Source organism: Ovis aries, chromosome 10 (assembly GCF_016772045.2).
Source record: "Ovis aries strain OAR_USU_Benz2616 breed Rambouillet chromosome 10, ARS-UI_Ramb_v3.0, whole genome shotgun sequence".
Lineage (NCBI taxonomy): Eukaryota > Metazoa > Chordata > Mammalia > Artiodactyla > Bovidae > Ovis > Ovis aries.
This window is the reverse complement of record NC_056063.1, coordinates 46958150-46974788: the sequence shown is the minus strand read 5'-3', so window position 1 is coordinate 46974788 and position 16639 is coordinate 46958150. Positions and strand designations below refer to the sequence as shown.

The 16639-nt window shown below is 35.0% G+C and overlaps 1 protein-coding gene across 4 annotated transcripts in view; it reads left to right on the top strand.

Moving 5' to 3' along the window:
- DACH1 (dachshund family transcription factor 1) overlaps positions 1 to 16639 on the top strand; it is a 467964-nt gene that overhangs the window by 191604 nt on the left and 259721 nt on the right. For all 4 annotated transcript variants that reach the window (XM_027973690.2, XM_012184753.4, XM_060394521.1 and 1 more), the window contains exon 2: positions 3251 to 3366. In XM_027973690.2, the coding sequence (XP_027829491.2) occupies positions 3251 to 3366 (116 nt within the window). The remainder of the gene's footprint in view (positions 1 to 3250; positions 3367 to 16639) is intronic.

Sequence of the window (16639 nt, the reverse complement as noted above, 5' to 3'; positions counted from 1 at the left end):
TCCTTTCACACTTTTTTCATGGCATCTTGTTTGAGTTCTCTTGATACTTATTTTTCTCTGAGCTTCAGATGTATATTTAGCATCTTTAGACTCAGAATCCCAAATTTCTTTTGCATCTCACTTTTCATTTCCTGGAATCTTGGAGACTCCTGGAATTGGTGAGAAATTTGAAGAATTGCAGTGAAAGTTTTAACAAATTGAATTAAAATTTATTTAAATACATACAGTGAGCCAGGCACTGAGGTATTTTAACGACAAAAAAAAAAAAAAAAGTACACTTTCTACCATATAGTCTTGGGAGTGAACTAAATAAGCAGATTACTATAGTCAGTGCAGAAAAGGCTAAAATAGAATTATTCATCATGAACCAGCAGAGTGCATAGAAGGAATACTCTATAGAAGGCATTGGTAGGAAGGATGAGGAATGTTTAGTCAGTAAAATGGGGCTGAGGATGGGTTGATGTAATAAAAGCCTTAGATGACAAAGACAGTGACTTGTATAGAGGTGGTATATTAGGAGATCAAAGCAATATAGGACACTGATAATAAATTCATTAAGGCCAAATATAAGCAATGAATGTAGGAAAAAAAGGATGAGATTGGAAATGTAGACCAGGGCTAAGTATTGAAAGGCCTTTTTACAGTGCTAAGGAGTATCAATGCTATAGGGAACTATTGGTATCTTTGTGTGTGTGTATGCTCAGTTGCTCAGTCATGCCCAACTCTTTGTGACTCTGTGGGCTGTCACCTGCCAGGCTCCTCTCTCCATAGATTTTTTCAGATAAGAATACTGGAGTGGGTTGCCACTTTCTACTCCAGGGGGTCTTCCTGACCCAGGGACTGAACTCATATCTCTTGTGCTTCCTACTTTGGCATGCAGTTTCTTTACCACTGTGTCACCTGGGAAGTCACTGATGCCTTTAAACAGTTGAAAAACATGATTAAAAAAAAATCCTTCCAAAATCAGTACGGAGAGTTATCTAGACTTCACTTTCAGCTGCAGCATGGGGCAAAGCTGAGGGTAGGTCTTGAAAGAGCTGTGAGTGTAGATCAAATAAGAAAGGAGGGGTTGATCTGGAATACAGGTGTGGGCAGAGGGATATTTACATTGGGATAATATTTGAGTGTACAAAGGAAAGGAAAGACACAGCTGAGTCCTGGATTTCTGGCTTGGCCAATTAGGTGCCATTTTGATTAACCAAGGAAAAATAGGTTTTAATGGAGAAGATGCTGAGTTCAAATTTGGACAAATTGAATCTTAGATTATTATAGAACATAAGCAGGGATTTCTGGTAGACAGGCATTAATCCCTGTGAATCCCAGGAGAAAGATCAGGCTGTAGATAAGATTTAGCTGTTATTCCTTATCATATCAGTAATGTTAATAGAAGAAGTCACTCAGGGAGAATGGAGGCTAGCAGAGCACTGTTGGTGGGCTCTAGGCTAATAATATAAGTTAGAGAATCAACTGAGGATGAAGAGTAATTACAAAGAATAAGTAGCCAGAGAGATGTTTCAGTATTCACAGGACAGTGTCCTTATTGGTTAGCTACCTAAACAGATGCACAATCTACTTGCTCTTGGTTCAAAATCCTCCAGGATCTGGCCCTAGGCAATAAGTCTACAGTATGGATTTCTGCCCCTTATTTTATTTGACCTGTTTCAACTTATTGGAAAAAAAAATCTTGTACATTCACACATTTTCAGGTTTCCATTCCTTTCTCACATTCCCATTGAAGCGTGATTTCTTCTGTTCTTTTTCTCTCCATGTCCAACTCATCATTCAGAATTCTCTTCTAATCTCCCAAGGCCATGAACTCTTAACTCCAACAGGGAGTTATCTATCATTATCCAGCTTTTCCGCATTAGTGTTCAGACTGCAACTAGCTTAGGACACAGCACATTTGAATTTGCATCCTAGTTCTTTATGTACCAGATTTGTCCCGCTTGACAAGAGTGTAAGCTCTTGAAGACTAAGAACCCGTTCTCCCAAATTAGCCCCCACAGTGCACTGCTTTGAAAAGAGCAAATGCAATTTTTGTTAAATGACTACATATATTACTTACACTAAATAATAGAGATAGGATCTTTGAATCATCTGACAAGGCAAAGGATCTCAGTTGCGACTTACATGGAAATGTTAACTTATGAAGGATGTATCTGGAGGTTTTGATATATCTTGGCATATACTGGCCAGATAAATGACAGAAAAGCCTTTCATAAATGTACATTCATGATACAGAGGCAGACAGAGGAAACATAATGCTAATTATGTTTGCTTCAAAACTTGCTATTATATTCTTCATGTTTTCTTATACAAGAATGGTGAATATGTGTATCCTTTTCACTTTCTGCTTTGATAATTTTAAAAATTATGCTTGTAAAACAGGCAAGTGAAAGAGAAGTACTATTAGAACACAAACAGGATTTTTAATTATTCTAAAGTCAGATATAAGATGCTACTCTGGCCATTTCTTAATGATGTCCTACAAATAATCCTAAGCATTTCCAATATAATTTTTAGTATATTTAAAGTAAGGCAACCTAGTGGGGATCTTCATTTAAATAGAATAAGGGTTAAATGATAACTTGACTTATCTTTTAAATGACAAAAAATAAAGAAATTGCAAGACCTTTTCACACATTAGATATGTATTGTCATTTATCATCTAGATATCAGGCTAGCAGTGCAAAGTAATAAAACATATCATCGAAAAATGTGCTATAGGTCTGAATCACTCTTTCATTCCACCTCCCAGCTAACTGTAGTATTAAATCAAACAAGCAGAACATTTCCTTAGGCAGCCATTGCCTTTTAATTTCCTGAAGAACCTTAAAATATCATTCATTACAAGTACTACACATATTTGGTTTTTAAAAGTCTCATAAATCAATAGCAGGCTGACTGTAATAATTATTACAAGTTAGTGCATAATTTTCGTGCTGAAGGCTGCATGCAGAACTTTAGCATATGCAAACGAGGCAATTCAAACTGTGTATAGATATTAATATGAAGAAGCAGGTAACGAGGTGCAGGCTATGAATTATGCATCAAGAGTGGCTGATCTTCAATGAAGAAAATGAATTCAGCATGTAATCTAATTAGTGATGGAAGTCTATTACATCTAACTGCAAAAGCAACCGTCCTTGAAACAAATTTATTTACAGTCCATGTTACCACTTGAAACAACTTTGAAATGATGTGTAAGACAACAGCTTAATTGTAAAAATTTTTTGTTTGTTTGTTTCAGTTCTAGACCTGGAAGGCCTCCTAAGAGGACTCAAAGTGTCACCTCCCCAGAGAACTCTCATATCATGCCACATTCTGTCCCGGGCCTTATGTCTCCTGGGATAATCCCACCAACAGGTAAGAGTGCTACTGACTGATGCCTAAAATATTCAAAATCAGCCAACACCATTGCTTTCATATATACCTGTGTTTACATAGATGTTTACACTCATCAGCTATATTTTGTTCACACTAAGACCATGTTACTGATGAGAATTTATTTCAAAACTGCATTATGGGTATCATCATTTCCTTATTTAAAATAAAATGAAAGAAGTTTAATTGAACACAGTTCTAGGGTTTATTCTAATTAATTCTCTTGCTAATATCAAATAACAAATTATTATCCCTAGCTCAGAGAGAATCAATGACTTTCCCAAGGTCAATCAGCTGATCACTGTCAGTGGCTAGTCAAAACCAGATCTCTGGATTCTAAGCTTATGTTTCTTTCCATAAAAACTCTAAAATAGATTAACATGCATCCAAACAAAAGACCATAACTATGTCAAATAGAAATATCTCCTATTTTTTCCTAAACTATTTCTATTAGAAACATCTGAAAGATGTTTATTATTAGAATTTTTTCAATCTGCAAGTAAAAGAATATTCTTGACCACATAAGCTTTATGTCATAAACAAATTTCATAATGTACTTCATGCAAAAATAGCTCATTTGATTTTCACCACCAGAATGTGTTCATTAATTCTTTTATTTACTCACACATGTCTGCTCACTTTCCAAGTTTCATCCAGACTCAGAACAAATTAAACTAATAGTCATAATGAAACTATTATTATATAGCATATAGTATTTGTTTATTCTTGCCATCATGAAAGTTTGTTGAGGAGATAGACATATAAATATGTAAGTGTCATTTAACAATAACTGGAACAGTAAAGAGAATCTAGCAAGATCAGGAGAAAATCTTCATTTTTTTTCTCTGAATACCCATATTAGTGTTTTCTTTTTCTGTTGTAACACTTGTCTTTCTCTAGGTTGTGATATAATCATAGGTGTCTTATTTCACATTCCATATTGCATTGAAAGCTCTTTGGAAGGAATGGCTCTTTTAACTCACCTTTACTTTTGTGACACTGTCTGAACAGTTTGTTCACTTTTAGGAACCTTTATCAAACATCCAGTGAGTTGAATTTGAAGTTATTTGTTGATTTTATGTATTTACATTTTTTTAGTAAGATATGAAGGTTCTTAAATGATTCACTTTCCAATGAAGAGTCATATTTTTATGCTAATGCTTGCAGGTGAAAAATTGAGAAACAGAAAAATGAAATCAATAGCTGAAAATAACCCAATTACAGAGCATGTATCATCATTCCTATTTGTTAATTTAGGTCATGATTCACAAGTGACTGAATCCTACTGCTTGAAATTCTAATTCCAAATTTGATATTTAGGAATGAAATAGGTAGCATTTTGTTAAGTCTGAACATTTTATTTAACTAAATAAAATTTTCTGATTTACAAATTTGGGGCAAGGGGGTTGGTACTGTGCAGACAAGGTGAAAAGAAAATCTTAGCTTTTTATGTTTATGATAAGACTCAGGTGTGCTAGAAGAAAGAGTCTTTGACTTCTCAATGAATATGTCTGGGGCTTTAAAAATAATCATTTTAATAATCATTATTTTGTATTTGATAAGTTTGTGTTGATTCTAACAAATCAGTTATATTTGGGGTAAAAAGTATTCTAAATTGTTTTCGTATTGAAATAAGGAAGATCTAGTTCCAAATTGCCTGCCAGCATTTTAAGGTGAAAACAATAAATACCTCACCACCTAAGAGATGGTGAGAAAAGACGATATCATCAGGATCTAAGTATAGCAGCACCTTCACAGTCAAGACCATCAAGTAACTTTGGGGTAAGTGAAGTTCCGAAACAACTGAAGATTACAAGCCAAAACTCAAAATCAAAATATTAAGTCATTTTTGATAGATCCCTTTCTGAAATATCTTACACACTTTTTAAACTTGGTGAACAGAGATACTGAAGGTAATTTTAACTTGACTCATCACTTCACTTTTGAAGCAGGACCATTTCATACATTTTATGTGCTTTTTAAAAAACTTTTGTTCTTACTAATATGTTGTGAGCCCAGAAATTAAGATTTCTCTCGAGCTATTACATTGTAAGGGGCTTCCCTGGTGGCTCAGAGTTTAACGTATCTCCCTGCAATATGGGAGACAGGGGTTCGATCCCTGGGTCAGGAAGATCCCCTGGAGAAGGAAATGGCAACCCACTCCAGTATTCTTGCCTGGAGAATCCCATGGAGGGAGGAGCCTGGTAGGCTACAGTCCACGGGGTTGCAAAGAGTCGGACACAACCGAGCTACTTCACTTCATTACATTGAAACAAGCCTTAAGAGTCATATTCCAGACAAGGATGAGGAAATAGAGACTTACCAGGAGAGTAGACTGAATTTGAAGATGTGGATTTAGGTAGTTTAATACTCTATAGAGCCCAGGGAATGGCTTTAAAACAAGTTCTATGAGCTCACTGTTGCCTAATTCACTTAATTCAAATTTTGGACATTGGGCCAAAGATTTGAAGCTGCCAGAAGTTTGACTGTTGTACATGAATCATGCTATCTTAATATATTCTTATGATTGCTCTTTTTACACAAAGTTTTTCTAGATGGAGAAGTCTCTAAATTTTAGAGACTACAGAATAATATCTTAAACTCCTAGAGAATGTTTATTCTATCTTAAAACATTAGCTGGAAATTTAATCATTGTAAAGATATCATATAGTTCACCAAAGCGTGTAACACTTTTCTCCCAAGGAGTACTTAGTGTACTGGGGGAATATGATTCAATATGGATATATAGACTTTTCATCCCAGAACTTTATTTATATTTGTTACATTCTTTAAAAGTAAAATGCTATTTTTTCCCAAAATGGGAGAGATAAAATATGTTATTTCTTGAAACATTGAAAAAATGATATATCAACATTTTTTTTTTTTCATTAAGCAAAGTAGTTTAAAGCTATTTCTCTATGTTTTTGACCTGTGAGTTTGGAGTTTAAAACATCTTTTTCCCGGGAATCTATAGTTATATCATGACTTCCTAGGTGGTGCTAGTGATAAAGAACCCACCTGCCAATGCAAGAGATGTAAGAGATGTGGGTTTGATCCTTGGGTTGGGCATGGCAACCCACTCCAGTATCCTTGCCTGGAGAATACAAAGGACAGAGGAGCCTGGTAGGCTGCAGTCCATATGCTGCAAAGAGTTGGATAAAACTGAAGCCACTTAGAATGCACAATAGTTTTATCAATATCTTTTAATGACTTGGAAATCATTGTTCTAAAACAAGCAAAACAAGTACAAAAACGTATAGACCTCAAAAGAACAAAGAAGAAAACAACTCACTCTCAAATCTCAAATCCTTTATAAGATTACATCATTGATTGCATATAAATATTGACCTGTACTTTTGTACTCCAATATTACCATTTGAAAAGCATAAAAAATACAGATTCACCTTCAAGGTTACCTGAACTGGTCCTTGACAAAAGTTCATTTATTTTGATAATTTATAAAAATCTGTCAATTTTTTCTAATCATTTCCTCATTTTCCTTTTCAACAAGTGAACACTGTAGTTAAGTTATAATCTTTCCTTAAGGAATTTGCTTTTCTAAAAAAAAAAAAAGACTATATTTTTAAAAAGTGCATTCCCAGTCCTAGGATTATTTACTTAGGTATCTATAATTTGAAAAGAAAAAACTTTAAAATTGCTTATGGAGTTTTTGTTTCATATTTTGGTTGTTCAAGTGGGCTTGTGTGTAACCTTGGAAGGGGGCGTGGGCAGATGGTGATAATTTCTAAATTTATGGTTGTCACTGTGTGTCATAGCAACCAGAAGTGGAAGTTAATGAAAGAAAGAAGGCTCTTTGTAGAGTCTCACAACACAACACCTCCTGTAGTGCTCTCTACATTTATTTGGACTGAGCACATATCATAAATCATTCTTGATAATAAATACCAGTTTGAAATAAATTCACCCTAGCAACGGAATTTCCGTAACATTCATACATTTTATAGCATCATATGTATTTTACAATTAAGGAAAGGGTTATTTAGGACTTCTAAATACTCCCCTCCTGTGCCAGGAGTACAATTTGAGATAGCATATTTGGCCAATTTCTTGATTTTATCTTTAGGGCAGAATGCAAGCTAGTTTTGAAACACAATTTTCATGTAAGTATTAAGAAATAACTCAGCGAGTCTCAAATATTTGCCTTTTTCATTAAAAAAGTTATCCATTACCTATTTTTTCTAAATACATTCAAGTTAAATGAATAAATGATTCATAATTTTGCTTCTTAGACACATCTTTTCTCTCTGTGACCTTGTAGGCAAATGATCAATATGTGATCAGGATTAAAAAAAAGTAATTATAAACACACATGCACTATGCTTAAAAAGTAAGAACCTGTAAATGCAGTTTTACTATTGTGGAAATAATGCTATGTTAGGGCAGTATTTGCAAGAGTCAATTCTGTTGAAATATTTTCATCTTAAAAAAATAGTAGGAAAGTATTCTCATGAGGATTTATAATTCAAAGACATTTTCAAAGTTTATAGGCTTTATTTTTCTTTCTAAATATTACCAGCTGGCAACAGCATCCAAACTACCTGTTTGTTTTTTTTTTTTTTTTTTTGTAGTATCAACATTTGTAATATTTTAAATTCATTAAGCTTTTCAACTTCCAAGGGAAAAATTCATTATGTGGAAATGTGTTTTCCATATTGAGAACTTTATCATAACAAATGCATTGTATTCCCTGAAGAGACTCCCAAGTAAGAATAACAGGTAAAACAGTCAAAATGAGTTGATCATCTTCACTAATAATTTAAACATAAAAATCTTTTGAATGCGTTACTCAAAGAATAAATATGATACATTGAAGACATTGATGTTTATGCAGTATATATAAGTATGTATTTTCATACATCTGTATGTAGGAAATACTTGTGAAACTTAATCATTGGACATTTTGAAAGATAATGCATTTGACCTATCAGTATCTGATGCATGTTGTTTATTGTTGCTGTTTAGTGGCTAAGTCCTATCTGACTCTGTTGAGACCCCATGGACTTAAGCAGCCTGCCAGGCTCGTCTGTCCATGGGGTTTTCCAGGCAAGAATACTGCGGTGGGTTGCCATTTCCTTCTTTATGGGATCTTCCGAAACCAGGGGTCCGAACTCACATCTCTTGCATTGGCAGGCATTTCTTTATCACTGAGCTACCAGAATTTCAAGTATTTTTCCCTTTAAATTTTTCTTGAAAAGAAAGTAATTTATCTCTAAGTAATTTATCTTCTTTTTCCCTTTTGGAAAGCTGATAGCTTGGTTCGTAAAGAATCAGCCTGCAATGCAGGAGAACTGGTTCGATTCCTGGGTCAGGAAGATCCGCTGGAGAAGGGATAGGCTACCCACTCCAATATTCTTGGGCTTCCCTGGTGGCTCAGCTGGTAAAGAATCAGCCTGCAATGCGGGAGACCTGGGTTCGATGCCTGGGTTGGGAAGATCCCCTGGAGAAGGAAAAGGTTAACCCATTCTACTGTTCTGGCTTGGAGAATCCCATGGACCCCTGGAGAAGTTCATGAGGTTGCGAGAGTTGGATACTAGTGAGCACTTTAACCTAAAATTGAAATTCATCACATAATTTGTTTAATTTTAAAACTTGTACTGAACACTCTGTTAGTTTCCTGTGGCTACTGTAACAAATTACCACTTATATTGTGACTACAATAAATAAAAAATTAATTCTGTCACAATTCTGAAAGTGAAAGTGAAGTTGCTTAGTCGTGTCCAACTCTTTGCGACCCCATAGACTGTAGCCTACCAGGCTCCTCTGTCCATGGGATTTTACAGGCAATAGTACTGGAGTGGATTGCCATTTCCTTCTCCAGGGGATTTTCCCAATCCAGGGCTCGAACTCGGGTCTCCCACATTGTAGACAGACGCTTTACTGTCTGAGCCACCATTCAAAAACAAACAATTCATGTCCATTTCAACTTATTGGTGGGGCCACACTCCGACTGGAATCTCTTTGGAAGCACCTGTTTCCTTACCTTTTCGAGCTTCTGGAGACTCCAGCTTCCCTTGGCTTGTGACCATAATTTCCACCTATTCTTGTGTGTGTGTGTCTGTGTGTGTATCTGTGTGTATGTAAGTCTCCTTTTGTTTCTCTTGAAAGGATACATGTGGATGTATTTAGGACTTGTGAATGTATTTAGGGCACATCAGATTATCCAAAATCAACTCCCCATCTCAAAATCATCAGTGTCATCATATCTCCAAAGACTCTCCTCTAAAGGAGGCATTCACAGGTTAAAAAATGTGAGCATAACTTTGGGATCCTTGTCATCCTTCCACACCCAGAAAGTTCCCTGTTGAGCTATTAAGAGGGGCCCAAGTGTGGTGTGAAAGTTATCCATACCAATGGATTTTGGTGATTGTTTACCACAGTATGTCATTGTTTAGAGTACTGCTCGCCACAAAGTAGATATTCAACATAAGTATTTGTTCAGGAAATATGGCTAATATATGTTTATCAAGGGATTTCTGTGAGACATGATTAAACCTCAGAGTTACAAATTTCAACATTGGTGTTATAATGCAGTTTATAAAATCCATTTAAGTACAGTTAGGCTCCAGATTAAAGATGCAGAGTCTAGGGCTTGATGGAAGTGTACTAGGTAAATGGAAGGCATTATTTGTTTGTGGGATGTGATGTCTACTTTTCAGGATTATCAACAGTAATTGATGAAATTAATATTTCTAAATTGATATTCTAAAGAAGCAATATTTTCAGGAATAGAATGATAACATAGAATATACTAGTCTTTAAAATTCTTGCATATATATAAATGTACCCACAGTATCTTGATATACAACTAATTTAATACATATGTGAATAACATGTAGCTTATAATTAAGTGTAAATATTGCAATCGTATGAAAGACTAGATAATAAATATATTTACTTTATTAAATATGTGGTGTCATCAAACATTTCAGTCAAATTATTATATGTCCTGGTTATTACTAGCATAGAAATTAAAATATTTTCAAAGTTCTTAAGTAAAGATTGTTATCAAAGACTTAATTTAATAATTACATATTACTAGACTTCTGGACAGGCCTCTCATCTGCTTAATTTAAAAGAAAATTACAGTTCTTTCCTCCCTAATTTGTTTCCTTCTTCCAAATTTCTATTGAGTTCTGCAGTCTCCTATGCCTACACTGGTCCATACGCAGAGTTATAATCCACTTAAATTTCTCTCTCAGCAGATTTATAGTAATGAAGTTGCTAATATACTTAACTGGTTAATTGCAAGATATTATTTGCTTCTTTTTTTAGTAATATGATGTTTCCTGTGACAGAAGAGTTATTTATTTACGTTGAGAAAAGCAAATCAGATTTCAAAGGTCAATTTTTGATTATGCTAGTGGATGGTGTGTGGATTTAGCCAGAGCTTTGTGGATTATCTTTTTATTTGTCGGATTCTCATACAATATTCTCGGAGAAGGCAATGGCAACCCACTCCAGTACTCTTGCCTGGAAAATCGCATGGGTGGAGGAGCCTGGTAGGCTGCAGTCCATGGGGTTGCGAAGAGTCAGACGACTGAGCGACTTCACTTTCACTTTTCACTTTCACGCATTGGAGAAGGAAATGGCAACCCACTCCAGTGTTCTTGCCTGGAGAATCCCAAGGAAGGGGGAGCCTGGTGGGCTGCCGTCTATGGGATCGCACAGAGTCGGACGCGACTGAAGCGACTTAGCAGCAGCAGCATACAATAGTCTAGTCCGTCATTTATACAACGTGTCACTTGTTGTCTTGTAGTGCCTACCTGCGTGCTCAGTCCTGTCTGACTCTTTGCGACCCATGAACTGTAGTCTACCAGGTTCCTGCCTCCTGCAAGGTCTTTTACTGCTTGCATTAATTTATTGACCAGCAGGAGGTGCTATTACTATCTTTTTTTCCTTCTCTAGACTTCCCAGGTGACACAGTGGTAAAGATTTTACCTCCGGAAGCAGGAGACACAGGAGATGTGGGTTCAATTCCTGGGTCAGGATGATCCCGTGGAGTAGGAAATGGCAACCTCCTCCAGTATTCTTGCCTGGAGAATCCCATGGACAGACAGCCTGGTGGGCGACAGTCCGTAGAGTCAAAGAGTCACATACGACTGAGCACGCACACATGGCTCCTTCCCTAAACAAGAGAAGTGAGAAATATATTAAATAACGTTCATTCAGAAAAAATAATCAATAAATAAATAACCAAAGACTCTTTATAGCCGCGTGGGCTATATAGCCCACCAGGCTCCTCTGTCCATGGAATTATCCAGGCAAGAATCCTGGAGTGGGTAGCCATCTCCTTCAGGCGATCTTCCCGTCCCAAGGATTAACCCTGGTCTCCTGCATTGCAGGCAGATTCTTTACTGTCTGAACCACTAAGAAAACTCTTCTTTACTTTCACTTTTTTAATCAAGAGAAATGATGAATACATTAAATAATATTCATTCAGGAAAAACAACTAAATCTGCTATAGATATACTTTGAGTATTCCTAAAGATATTGTCTTGAGAGTCCCTTGGACTTCGAGGAGATCCAACCAGTCCATTCTAAAGGAGATCAGTCCTGGGTGTTCTTTGGAAGGAACGATGCTAAAGCTAAAATTCCAATATTTTGGCCACCTCATGCAAAGAGTTGACTCATTGGAAAAGACTCTGATGCTGGGAGGGATTGGAGGCAGGAGGAGAAGGGGATGACAGAGGATGAGATGGCTGGATGGCATCACCGACTCGATGGACATGAGTTTGGGTGAATTCCAGGAGTTGGTGATGGACAGGGAGGCCTGGAGTGCTGCGATTCATGGGGTCACAAAGAGTCGACACGACTGAGTGACTGAACTGACTGAAAAATATTGTAGAACAAAAGCTGCAGAAGATAAACAGAATTCTTTGTTTAGTTTCCTTCTCTGTCTTTGGTAGGCTTTTTTCCCTTTGGCCAACCCACACTTCAATTTATTTCCTTAATGAAATGTTCTAGATTTGTTACTAAAGATTTAAATTGTGTTGAAATTTCTTTGTATTTTCTCCGTGCATACTGAGGTATGTTTTGCAACTTTTATGCTCTTCTTTGTAAAGAATAGAATTGCTAATTGCAAGTGTTGACAGGACCAAACATTGCAAATAAAGTTGGCAAAGGTCAGAAAAATACCTATATTATTAAAACCTGAATTCATTTTCCCAAAGCATTATTACTCTAGTTGTAAATGAACCCAAGACCTTATTTGAAAACATTCTAAATGAAAATCACTGGAGGATATTATTTGTTTGTACAGCTATATAAACCAGTGCTCTGATAAAAATTCTGGAAGTGCTAGACACCTAAGCTTCATGGTTAAGGATATAAAGTCTGGAGAAAGAGAAACAGCGTGGTTTTACTCTGCACATCAGATGACAGCTGGAATGTTATGCTCAGTCATGGCACCACAGTCTTTAGTAGGACATTGACAAACTCTGATCATTAAGGGAATAGCCTAGATGATAGGGTTTGGGAAATGATGGTAATGTTTAGTCTTAAGAAGAGTTACAGAGGGTCTGAAGTGAATGATAGAGTCGATTCATACTGTGTTCTTTCAAGGACAGAAATCTAACTGATGAACAGTAATTATAGACATCTACATTGGGTTCCATAAGAAAGAGTCTTGCTACAAGAACTATCTAAAAGTGAAGCTTATTACTCTTAAAACATTAACTTTTCCTTTTGACAGAAGGGTTTAATAGGAAAGTGGGATGGAAAGTTAGCGATAGTACATATATTTAATTACTTTTTATTGGCCATATTGTTCACAGTATGGAAGTGTAATAGTTTAAAACAAATTCCTTCTTTCCCAGACTACCAACCTTCCATTTCCTTTCTTAGTAATTACTGTTGTTAGGGAAATTTGAAGGTAATTCTGCATCGGAAGGAGGTAGATTGAATAAGGCAATTTTATTCCTTTCTACTTATAAAATTTGATGATTCTATTTTATTTTACTTTGAATTATTTTCTAAACTTTGTATGGTGCCTTTCTGGTTAAAAGACATCCATCCTTTTAACCACATCCTTCAAGGTTTTGTAGTCATATTCTTTCATAGTTTTTGAGATGATTTTCAAACATTAATTTTGAGAAGAATGTTTCATGTTCATACTGTTTCTTACCCTGGTATTCATGGATGGGTTGGTTAACTTATGGGCAAGACTGTGACTGTAGGCTCCCAAATACATTTTTTCCAATCTAAAGAAAATTTTGAATGTTTTATGCTCCTTTGTTCTCTTTGTCCTTATTTTATGAGTACTCTGTGAAGGGGTCTATAGTTGTAAGATTAATAATAGGATAAAATGACAATCATTAAATATTATATAAGAGAATATTTTTCACCATGGTAGGATTTGGAATGAAGGGTGAAAAATATTATTTTAACCAATAAAGATCATCAGAATTGATAACAGAAAGGCATGAATTCTTAAAGGGATTTAAATGAAAGACCTTGAACTTTACTATAAATTAATTTGATTTGACTTTCCACTATAAAAAATAAAGTCTCCAAGAGAAGTGTCAGTTTTATTATTATTGAAGTATAGTTGATTTATAGTGTTGTATTGATTTCTGCTGTACAGCAACATGTTTCAGTGATACATATATGTATATAATACATATATATGTAAAGTATATATACATATACTTTATTATGTTCTTTTCCATCATGATCATGGTTTATCTCAGGGTATTGAATATAGTTCCCTGTCAGTTCTTGAAATTTGTGGAATACTTCCAACAATCAACTTTTAAAATGTATAATAATTGAACCAGTCAAGTATTTTGATCCTTTATTTTTTCATGTATAAAGAGTCTTTTTATCTCAAAATTATTTTCTCATTAAATTGCCATGAATGTCAAATGACACAATTTATAACAGTATTCTGTAAATGATGAAGCCCGGCAAAGATAAAGTAGTATTAATGTAATTAAACAGGCTGATCCAAGTGTTACTGATTTTTATTGCAGACTATCATTCCTTTGGATTTAAGAATAAAACTGATAACTTTAAAAAGATGTATAGCTTAGGTTTAGAAGTCTTAGTTTGGCAGTTTATTAAAATTCATGTACTGTGCTCTATATATAATCCTAATAGAATTAGTTAACACTAAAATTTTGTTATTACAAGTTTATTTTCAGGGCTTACTTACAATAATTTCTTTTTATAAATTTTTGTTTGTGGCGTAATAAGCCTTTTGGATATGAAATATCATTGCTACTGTTATATGTTCAAACTGTCATATATTGCTCTTTGAAATATGCACACCACAAATGCTAGTAGACTTTAAAAATGAAGATTGCTTTCAATTGATTTCAGCTGTATGCTGCACTATTAATTGTTGGGAATGAATTGACACATACTGTAAAGTAAACAATAAGCTAGTTTTCAAAATGATAAAACTGTAACCTAATTCAATAAATTGAATCAGATTACGCAAACACTTTTGCACTTCATTAAAGAAGTAGTAAGTATAATTAATGTGAGAGCACTTTATCATGTTCACTTGTTGATATATGGCTAAGGATATGTACAGCAGGTTAAACTATTTTCAGAACTACTTTTGTGCCATCTCACATTTTAACTAAAGTTACCATAAACCAGATTCCTAGAGAATACCAAAATGGATTTGATCGTTTTATTGTTGCTGATTTTATAATAGAATTAGTAGGCTATAGTTTTCTCTAAAGACATGCATTTTTTTTTTTTAACAACATGATGCTGTGATATAATTCCTAACTTGGAACTGAAAAGTCTGGTCTTTATTCTCTTCCTTATCACTTCTAGCAATGTGGCCTTGGCTAACAATACCTGGCCTCAATAATTACAAGTTAGATGTATGTGTGAGTGTTCAATTGCTTCAGTGATATCCAACTCTTTACGACTCTGTGGACTGTAGCCCACCAGGTCCTCTGTCCATGGGATTCTCCAGGCAAGAATACTAGAGTGGATTGCCTTGCCCTCCTCTAGGGGGTCTTCCCACTTTAGGGATCAGACCCTGTCTCCTATGTCTCCTGCATTCCGGGCAGATTCTTTACCCACTGAGCCACCTAGGAAACCCCGCAGGGTGATATTAGGACATAAAGTATCATTTTAGAAAAGAGGGAAAAAAAAATGCTAAGAGACTTGTCCAAAGTTTCACTATTATGTGCTAGAGACAGTTTCCAATTCAAATTTTGTGACTCCAATTTACTGGTTATTTTCCTATATGGAGCTGCCTTTTGAAATACTTACTTAATCATGTACAAACCAAACATCATCATATCTGCCTTATCTCCTACTTGGTAGGACTCTGTGATGAGCTAATGTATCACAAACACTTTGCAAAGTCTTATATAGCAAGGTGTCATTTGAGATTTGTTCTTATTACAATTCTCAAAACAGGACATTTGCCTTGTTCCAAATAGAATACCAGTTATTTATCTATCAGTTTGAACATGTCTGTTCTGCAGATGATATGTCCTTTCCTTTATTTATGGAATCGGATTGTAAGCATCTCCTGTTTTTTTAAAAAAATTGCTTTTGTATCTTCCAATTAGCTCAAATAAAATATTTTTCTCCTGATACAATCTTCTCATGTCAATGATTACTTTTTGATCATTGTGATATTTAGAATTTTAATTCACTGAAATGCCTCCTAACATCAAATCCTTTGATGGAATGTCATTCCATCAAACATATTCCCATTGGCTTTCATTTAAGAAATGCAAATATATGTGGAGAGAATATTTTTATAAATATGTGTTTTCTAATGATTTGACTTTGCCTCCTGAGATATAAGGATATGACTTAAAGGAACAGCGTGAAGTTTTTAAGCGTTAAAAGGAATGTAAGAATCTTTGTCTCTTCCAAAGGGCTTGAGGGGTTAGACTCAAAAAAGTGATGCTAAATTGTCAAGATTCTAAGCATGTATAATATTTAATATTAAAATCAATAGCATGTTTACTCCTTCTGGTGAAATGTTATTCCCTAGAAGTAAATTTTTAAGTTGTTCTTCCCTATTAAAACATCTAGTTGAAAACTATTTTCTAAATGTGAAAATGTGGCACTGTGAAGGTTTTCAGAGTCTGTCCTATTGGAAACCTTCACTCACGTATTAAAGCTGTAAATGCCTTTTGTATTATTTATTATCTTATATTGCTTAATGAAATCTTTCCAGGGGATTATATTAGGGTGTAAAAACACTTCAAAAGAATTACACAGAACCATGTTAATTTAAAGGCATATAAATGCA